The sequence below is a fragment of the Brassica oleracea genome, chromosome C3 (genome assembly GCF_000695525.1).
Source record: "Brassica oleracea var. oleracea cultivar TO1000 chromosome C3, BOL, whole genome shotgun sequence".
In the NCBI taxonomy this organism is placed as follows: Eukaryota; Viridiplantae; Streptophyta; class Magnoliopsida; order Brassicales; family Brassicaceae; genus Brassica; species Brassica oleracea.
In genome coordinates, this window is record NC_027750.1 from 5,426,197 (window position 1) to 5,436,723 (window position 10,527).

Here is a 10,527-nt window from a genome sequence, read left to right on the forward strand (position 1 = left end):
AACTAAAACATATTAAACCAATACCTAACTAAACCAAACCTAATAAACCAAAACCTAAACCTAATTTACGCCGCCGTCGTGATCTTCCGACTCCATCCTCCTCGCATCTCTGTCTTCTCTGCCTTTCTCTTCTTCTTCTTCTTCTTCTTCTTGCTCGGCTCCACTACCACCACCACCGCTACCTTCCTTTGACATCTCCACACCACACCACTGCTTCTTCAGATCCTGCTTTTCGTTTCTCTACAGAAGAATCAAAACACAAAACAATCAGAAAATAAAACTGATGAGAAACCAATACATAGCAAATGGAACACGATACAGAGACCGAAGGTGCGAGTCCGATAGATGCAGACACGGCGTGGTTCATTGGAGTAGGGAGGAGCGGAAGGAGATGTGAAGAGGGAGATAGATATTGGCCGGATTCATCTCGGCAGAGCTAGATCTGGTGGTGGTGGGCCTTGTGTTCATCGTCGTCATCTTATTCATCCAGTCATGAGCTTCGTCGTTTTCCTCTAAAGTCGTGACCTTCGACTGTTTTCTTCTTCCAGCCAAGCTTTTTGTTCATGGAATGATAAAGAATTAGACGAAATTGACTAGAGATTGAATTTTGTTTTACATGTTTCCATGGAAAGATTAAGAGATTGGGTGAGAATCTATGGAGAGAAGATGAGTTTCGGAGAAAAAAATAAAGGAAAAGCGAAAAGCAAAGTGTCGTTAGAGAGAGAGAGAGAGAGAGAGAGAGAGAGAGTATGGTCAGATGTGGTCCATTGGATTAAATCCAATCCAACGGTAAAGATTGTGATCCGGGTAGATTGATATTAAATTCATTTTTTTATGGAATTTATTCTCATTCACTAAAAACTAAGGAAAGGTAAAATAAGAAGCCCAGAACAAAAGACGAAGCCCAAAATCAAATAGAAACAGATGAAATGGATGATTGCTGCAATATGAGCGGCTGATTTTCTGATCCGACGTGGCATAGCTTAGAAGGCTTGTTATTCTCCTTTTAATAGAGTCAGATTTCAAGTGGTAGCATCAGAAGAGTTTCTAAATTGGGCCTTCAAAATATTTTTCTTGATATGGGCTCTAACACACAAAAATTAGACCCTCAAAATATAATTTATATATATATATATATATATATATATATATATTTTGATTAAAGCATAGGCCCATATCCGTGTTATGTGACCAGGATAATTGTGACTTAGTTTCGCGCAGCAGGTCGATCGAACATGAAACGTGTTGGCGTCTCAATCCCGTCTCCTTACCACTCGACCACAATCACCCGGTCTATAATTTATATTTTGTTAAGACTTTTACTAAACTTTTACATTATAGAATTTAATATGATTTTATAATAAAAAATAAAAATACATATGAAAAAACTTGTGCCCTTACACCAAAAAAAACTTTACTAAAATTCACACCAAAAAAAACTTTACTAAATTTATAATATATTTATTTCTTATGTTCACACTCACGGCGTAATCGTAGACCGATAACCTAGTTTAAAGAGGTTGCGGCTGTAACTTCCGCCACCGGAATTCAAAGTTGTGAAAGACTATTTATAATGTTTGGGTTTCCAGTAAAGAGGTGAAAACATTTTTTTACCAAAAAAACCTACTTTAAAGGATAAATACAATTAATTATTTGAAATGACATGATACTATTGATTTCAAACTAGATTTTATAGAAGAATTAATTGTACTATAATTACGAACTAGTTTCACGAATTTTACTAATCATGTGATTATTTTAGTTTGTTTAACTGAACTGTATAAATTCGGAGAGACAAAGTTTAGAGCATCTTTAACCCAGATCTATATTTGTTTTTATATTAACATTTAAAAGCAAAACTACTCTTAACTTTATTCTATTTTTTTCTTCCAAAATAAAAAGTGTTATATTTTTTTTATTTATAGATAAAAGATGATACTTTCTCCGTTTCAAAATAGATGATGTTTGATAAAGTTTTTGATGTTTCAAAATAGATAATGTTTTGATATATTTATATTAATTTTAGTTTTATTGAAAAGTGTGTAACCAATGATGTTTTATACTTATTTTTAAGGATTGACCGAATTAATTTTGGTTTATATTTTTAATATTACTTTTTAGGAAAGAGAGTATTTTGGAACTGAGAGACTATTTTTTATACTTTATTCTGTATTTAGAAATTGATATTTTTAAAAAATACATTAGAACATATTTTATTTCTAGTAAAAAAAAATTATATTTTAAAGAAGAAAATAACAAAAAAAAATAATTAAGAAAAATAATAAAACACAGTGGAGATGATATTAGAGTAACGACAATTGTATTTAGGTCTTGGCTTCGAGCATTGACTGTGATCCAATACTCTCCTCCTTTGTATTTTTGCTTATGTGACAAACTATCGACGCGACGACGACCAAGACTCATTGTAGTCTTCTTCCAAAGTCATCGATCTTTCTCTACATAATAGAACAAATCTGTCCTTTTGGATCTCTCGTTTATTTAAAGTTTATATCCAGCTGGTTTTGAAAACATGCATGCTCAAGTAAATTAGTTCTTTTTCAAAAAAAAAAAAAAAAAAAAAGTAAATTAGTTCTCTACCTTTTTTTTTTTAAAAAAAATAGCTTTCTATGACTTTTCTACTTTCACCCAAGTTATACTCCATCTGTTTTATACTAAGACTGTTTTAGTTTTTAAAATTTATTTCATTATAATTATTGTTTTATATTTTCAATGAAAATATTAATTATTTTTTCAATTTTACTTGTATTATCTTAACTCATTTATTAACATAGTCAAACAAAATAATGTATTATTTAGACACACACAAAAATTAATATGTATGAAATATTTTTAAACATCATCACTTAATATGAAACAGATACAACACTTAATCTGAAACAAATGAAATATAATATTTCTCTGATTTTCGATCTAACAAAATCAAACCAAATAATGTATTATTTAGACACACAAGAAAATTAATAAGTATGATTTTTTTTTAAACATCATCACTTAATATGAAACAGATACAACACTTAATCTGAAACATATGGAATAATATTTCTCTGTTTTCGATCCCCGGTTTACTTTTGTCTCATATTTTTTCCTCTTTGTTGATTATTCGTCTTAAGACTCTTAACTAAGCCAACAAAAAAATCATTCTATTTTCTCAAAAAAAAAATATAATATCTTTTCTCATTTATTCTTACTCAAATTATAACGTTACAAGGAAAACAAAAATAATTGGCGGTCATAGATTCGAGTAGTAGTAATGTAATAACCAATGGGTAATAACTAGTTATTTTAATTTGCTTGCTTATGAATTTCGTTAGATTCAAGGCCAATTCAGCTGCTCCCATTCCCAGATTGGTTCAGTTAAACCATCCACCATGTCTGTGTCCACAGAGAGATCAACATGTTCTCCTCCTGACATGGAAATTTCTGGTGACGTTCCCACAATAAATGATGTCTCAGCAACTGCAGCATCATTTGTAAGCATTATCCCTGTCTGAAGAACTCCCACTGGGCGTCTATCAAAAGCTCTTGAGCTTCCTGATGTTATGTAGACACGACATAAACTGAATTCATGTCTCAACTACATTTAAAAAAGAAATATTAATGAGTTTCTAACACTTTGTATCAAGAATCGTATTAAAAAAAACTTTATACATGCAACCTTAGGGATTGTGGAAACGTTGTCTCTATCGTCAAGGGCTTTGTACTCATTCATCTTCCATTTTGTTTTTCCTCCTGTTGGTGCTTTTCCGGTGTAGAAAACCATAGTTTTCTTGACTCCAATCATTCTGTTATCCTTGGAAAAGACTGGACCAGGTGATCCAGTTGCTTTCCAATACCCAGAACCAGTGGTTCTGCTCGGCCTGCCTCCTCTTGCTTCGCGCTCTTGTCTTGGCACAAAGAAGAACCATTGCTCAGCATCTCCTCGACATCTCTCTCCCGCAAGATCTGCAAACCCCCACAAAGAGGGTACGTTCCACAGACCACACACACAATCATTATCACGAGTTTTTATTATTTATATTCCATAGGATGTTCAATCATAATAAATCAAATATATCTGAATTAAACAGTACGTAAGACCGCGGTGACAAAAAAAAAAACAGTACGTAGAACCTTAATCTAAAAACCAAACAGCGTACTCTTACCATTACGATTAATGATTTTTTATTTATCTCATATCTGAACCCGGAAAAATACACACAGAAGGAACCTTGGTTTACTTTGAAAACTAAAGATATATTTAACCAAAAACTATTTTTCTGAAACAAGAAAACTGAGTAGCCTGAACCGAAGAATGGCAAATATATATACAACACTAAAATAAAGAAGTCTACGTGCTACAAAACCTAACTTGTTTTATGCCGTTATGACTCAAGAAGTAATATTACGCCATAATGGAGGTTGAAGCTACATTTTCTAGTGAGGGTAGCGTACCTGGAAGATGACTAGGTTCGACCTCAAAGACATCTAGAACGGGAATGACACGGTGCATTGAGTCACCACTCCTTCCTTCGAGCTGGTTTCGTAGGTAGAACACAACCAGTTCGTCTTCCGTGGGATAGAAGCGAAACCCAGTTGTAAGGTCCTCCTCCATTTTTGTATGTGATAAAATAGACTTGCTACAAAAGGAAACCTCTGTATTGTAAATATGTTATGACAAATCTATCTGCTTCTTAAATATAGAACTCATAGACATTAAAGAAGGTGTTGAAGTAGTAGAGATTGGTTTCTCCGAGTGAAATGAGAAAAGTTCTACGCGTTTTAAGGTTTCTTTTATACTATATTTATTATTCCATTTTGTCGGATATTGTGAAAGACAAGGATGTTCTTGTGTGTGTGTGTATCCGATTACTTTCGTTGTAATGTGTGTTTACTGTTTAGTAAGCTTTTTACGAGCCACGTACGCCAATTGAACGAGTCAAGCCTCGTCTTGGTGTCAAATTTCCGTCTCTTTTCTTACACCAAAAAACAAAAATCGTCTCTTTTCCCTGACTTTTCTATATTTTCAATCCAGCTTGCCAATTTTATAATATAGTTATGTTTCTTTTAAGCAAATTCAAATTACTCGTACTTTATAGGTTTAATTCTGTTTCTAATTCCTAGTTTTATAGAAGACAATTTTCTTTGTCAAGATGTTCGTCATATGTAATCCCTTATATATTGAGAAACATTACATCATTGTTTTGTAGTCACGTGTCATTATGAAAATAAAATTCAGAATTCTTACAGAAATAGGTTGGTCCATCTTAACTTATATTATACTTTTTACTAAACTAACTATTAAATTGATAAATAATATACAGAAGAATATTCTCACACTTTACTTAAATAAAAGCTACAGAATTGTCTAATATGATTAACGTATATATGACAATTAATGATTATGAATAATAAATATTTGATAACAATTTTTGTATCTTAGCTTTTTTTTGTGTAATTTTATATTATTAAAAAATATTAAACAACTACATTAATCATATAATAAAAAATGTACGATGTTAAAAAATTCAATTTTGGGAGGTATATAGTAAAATTCCCATTGACAGCTAGTATTGTGAAATTAAAGTTTGTGTAACAATTTTTGTCATAGTTACAGATGGCACATTTTTTTCCTTTTTTCTTCGTCTGTGCAAATAGTCAAATACACGTTATTTATTTATATAAACATTAAGGCAATTTTGTTTGGATTTTTCTTACTTATGATCGATCTTGCCAAAATAGATTGAATCTTCTAATCTATATATAAGCAGGCCTTTTCCCGGGATAGTGAACTTACAAAAGGAAAACATTGATCAGCTTTGTGATACCCTAGTCAACTGATATTTTAAATACTCTCTCCGTTTCTAAATAGATGATGTTTTAGGGAGTTTTCGATGTTTCAAAATAGATGATATTTTCATATATCAATGCACTTTTCAACTTTATCAAAAACTGTGTAACCAATGATATTGTGTAGTATGTATGAGGCCTGAGACTTATTATCCGAGATCCGGATTCGATCCGAGATCCGCTCCGGATCCGCTCCGAAAATAGGATATCCGGGGTGCCCGGATCCGAATCCGGATAGTAAAATCTTGGATCCGTGCAAACCGAATCCGGATCCGGATATCGTAATTTTTAGGTCCGGATATCCGGATCCGGATCCGTATTTTTAAAATACATTAAATTTTTAAATTTTATTAATATTTATATTTGATATATTAATATTTATACATGAATTAATCTTATAATATTATATTTTAGTTTTACAATATTATAAACATATATAAATATATTTATAAATATTTAATTTATGTATTATATTAAAAAAATTAGTATTTTTTGTTAAAAAAATTAATATTTTTTGTTAGAAAATTAATATTTTTTGTTAAAAAATTATTTTTAATTATTTTGACGGATCCGGATCCGGATCCGGATATCCGCGGATAATAGAATATCCGGATATCCGCGGATAATAGAATATCGAGACGGATATCCGAAACCCGGATATCCGGAAACCACGAATCCGGATCCGGATATTAAATCCACGGATCCGAATCCGGATACTCTAAATTTTCCGGATATCCGGATCCGTCCCAGAGCTAGTATGTATTGTGATTGGTTGAATAACTTTTAATTTATATTTTAATAATACTTTTAAGATAAAAACAAGTTTTTTAATAGTCGTGCACAATGCTAAAATTTCATGTATTTTGAAACAGAAGGGAGTATAAAACACTAGTTAGATAACGATTCAGTGCTTAGAGATGGGAATTTGTGCCACTGTACGTAAATCAAGGACCAGTTCGGAGAATTGGGGATACTATGATGAGTTTCATGTCCATGACTAGTATAGAACAGTTTCATCTCCTAAACTTAATTGGGCAGATATATAAATTAGGGGTTACCTACCTAAGTCCTAACCCGTCATTAAGGGTTTGTAATCTAAAATTATATATATAAAACAGAGAGATGAACCAATACGGAAACTAAACACCATCATGGGTTGTTAGGTGAAACTTGAAAGTGTGTCCACATCAATAACTCGTTTTAAGTATGTTGCGATCTTAATTAATCTTAACCTATATACTTGAAAAATGGGCCACCCGAGACTCTTTCCTGAAGAAATGAGTGGCTTCGGTACTTTAAAACCTTTTGAGTTCGGTTCGATTCTGTTTAAGTTTTGAATTTTTTTAGGACTGCAAATTAAAATCTTATGCGGAATTAAAAATTTTAGTTTGGATTAGGTTCGAATTTTTGCGGGTTCAGTTTGTTCCTATACCCGTTTAAATTATGTAAACAAATTAAAAATCCAAATATAATTTCAAAGTCTCAAAATTCAAAAGTAATAATAATTCACGGCATATAAATTTGAATAATGTATGTTAAATATTTTGAGTAGAGAACTAGTAGGTATTTGAGATATTTTTGATATTTTGAGTATTTTGAATATTTTTGGATAAATTAAATCTATATAGCATTAGATATATTTAAATATTTGATAGTAGTTCCGATATTTTTGGATACTCAAAATATTTTGGGTTATATAGGACTTGGAACAAATTCTAAAGAAATACCATTTTGAATCTATTCGGATATGTTACGAGCTAAAAACTTTCGGGTTTGGTACAACCTTTTTAAATTAGATTCGGTTCAGTTTTTCGAATCCACGGTATTGTGCTTATCCTTAGTTTAAGATGGTTCATTATAAATATCAAACTCAACTACTCAAGTTATTTGATAAACTTAGTTGAGGAGCGTTGATTCAGCTCAACGATGTGGGACTTTCGCGTTCTTTCGCCTTCGGTGATAAAAGAAAGGGCAAATCTTCAAAATAACATATTTCTAAGTTTATGTCACAAAAATAGCCCTTAAAAACTAAAATGACCAAAATAGCATTTTATCTTTTGAAAAATTTAAATTTTTTTTATTTTTCAAAATTTGAAATCTTATCCCAAAACCCCACTCCCCAACTCTAAACCCTAAAACCTAAACTCTAAACCCGAAACCCTAAACTCTAAACCTTAAACCCTAAATCTTAAACCCCACCCTTAACTCTAAACTCTAAACCCTAAACCCCGCCCCTAAACTCTAAACTCTAAACCCTAAACCCTAAACCCTAAACCCTAAATCCTAAACTCCACCCCTTAACTCTAAACCCTAATGTCTAAATTAATTTACCATTCGGGTATAAGTGTATATTTATCTCTTTTGATAAAACATTAAGTGATATTTTGAATTCCTAGAAGTTATATTTGTGACAAAAACTTTTTTAGTGCTATCCTAGTCATTTTCTCTAAAAGAAAACACAAGATTATTTTCTCCGTAACAAAAACAAAGAAAAGAAAAGAAAAGAAAATAACAATACTCCGTTTGTGTTTCAAAACAAAAAGAACAATATTCCGTTATGAATTATTTATTGGGTGGAAAATTTTCCAAATAATTTGCGTGCTCGTGGGGTTTTGCAATACCGAATTTGCATTAAAGTTGTCAAACAAGTTGCGTGAGCAGTAAAAGTGACAAGAAAATAAGGTTAAGAAGACTTGACATGTAAGTAACTAGATTAATAGTCCAATCGAACATTGAATAAGTTGATTCATCACGATCGTCGAAGAAAGTTATAATCACCCATGCAAAGAAAATAATTATGCCTGAAATTTATTTAAAAATTTGAGAGGAGCACGGAGTAATTTATTTTTCATTTTATGAAAATACATGTCAAAGAAGAGTTTAGGAGTGATTAATTTTTCTTATAACGACTTGCTAATAATATATTGTGCCATTTCGTTTGTAGATTTATAACGATTCCCCATCAAATTAAAATCTAGTTAGCGCATATGCATATACTTTTCAATTATATATATAAGGGAGTGATTATTAAGGCCATATATATTTTTGACTCATATATAATAAATAATAAATAATTGTAATCATAAGATAGTAAGTGTTGCCCATTTCCCCCACTAATTAAGTTGGTTCCAGAGAAAAAAAATACTCCGTATAAATTGGGTCAAGAGATAGTATAATGTGTTTCACGTGGGGAACGAAGACCTATTCCCGTGAAGGCTACAAGGTGACCATTGTGATTAGAGTTTTTTTTTCATGTAAACGAGATTCTTCATGTCATGCGTAGGGCCGTGTGGGTGTACATTTTGCAATAGTTGTATTCACAACACTCTCCAAAGGGTAGACTACTATGGAGTAAAAATTTAACCTTCATAGTTCCTTACGACCCAAGCCGCACCTCCAATCTTCTCTTTGCTATCCCAAGAGATACCAACGTTGCATTTGATCCAATACCAAGTCGAGGGAGTCCACATACAATTTTTTCTTTTCTTCTGGGCCGGCATGTGTTATAGTGCTGGGTTCAAACATTTTCAATAAACACTTCACTTAATTGTTCTTCACTTAGGTTTTTGAGTTCAACTATGGAACCAAATTGTGTTCAGTTTCTTGAGAACAAGACATTGCTTGCCACTGGCGCTTCCGGTTTCCTCGCTAATGGTAATTCTTTGTTCAGTATTCTCCGTAGCTCCTGTATGCAAGAAATCAACCGACTAAACATTGGAGCAACATTATTTATAATAATTCCACTCGTGTAATTCGTAAATAATTTTAAGATACAAAGATAATTGTGCCACGGATATCAGATTTATTGATAAACAATATTATTTAACAAAATAACAAATGGTAAAAAAGTAACGAATAAAATAGCTGATACAGTACAAAAATGAGATTGGTTGCACTCAGAACCAACATTAAGGAAGGTAGGTACCTTTCAAACATGCGCTTATCAGAAATAAAAGCAAGTTTCCATTAGAGAGATCTCTTTTTTTGGTCGCTAACTACTACATCTACTAAATTTTGCTTTTAATATGAGAAGAAAAGTTTTGTAGGAATTGAGTTTTTGATAAAGGAGTAATTGAAGGTAGTTGTTAGTTGGTTGTTGTTGATGATGAAGTTGTTGCAAATAGGAAGCATGGGCAATTAGTTGATTAACTCGAACAAGATCTGAATATAAAAAAGATTTTTAATAGCAAGAAGATTTCGAACCACCATTGAGAAAGCGATAGAGAAACTAGCATATATCGAAAGGCATTATTCTTCGATAATATAAGCCTAGCTAGGATAAGACCCGCGCCTTGCACGGAATTAAGTTATTATTTTTATTATATTTTGGAGAATGAAACAATAGTTTGGCTTCATTTGGATTAGGGGTGTTCAATCCAGATATCGGGTTGGTTTCGATTCGGTTCGGTTTTTTCGGTATTTTGGTTAGTAAAATATAACTACTATTCTAAATCCATATTTACTTTGACTTTAGTCTTTCACATACTTTTGAAAAATTTCAACTGGACAACTAAATTGATCAGCCAATCTTGTTGCTTTAAATCATTAGTATATATATATATATATATTATTTAGTTTGAATATTTATTAAATAAAAATTCATATGCGTTATATTTTATGATCATTTGTAACTTATTATAACAAAAAAAATAATCTATTGATCACAAAATTTTCAGAGTG

General features: G+C 31.7%; 1 protein-coding gene across 1 annotated transcript; it reads right to left on the reverse strand.

The window, feature by feature from the left end:
- Positions 1 to 3,154: 3,154 nt before the first annotated feature.
- Positions 3,155 to 4,738, reverse strand: LOC106333415 (NAC domain-containing protein 90-like). The gene is made up of 3 exons (XM_013771860.1): positions 4,453 to 4,738; positions 3,677 to 3,963; positions 3,155 to 3,595 (listed from the first exon to the last, which is right to left on the reverse strand). The coding sequence occupies exons 1-3, from the start codon at positions 4,610 to 4,612 to the stop codon at positions 3,335 to 3,337; spliced, it is 708 nt and encodes a 235-aa protein (XP_013627314.1). The 5' UTR covers positions 4,613 to 4,738; the 3' UTR covers positions 3,155 to 3,334.
- Positions 4,739 to 10,527: the final 5,789 nt, after the last annotated feature.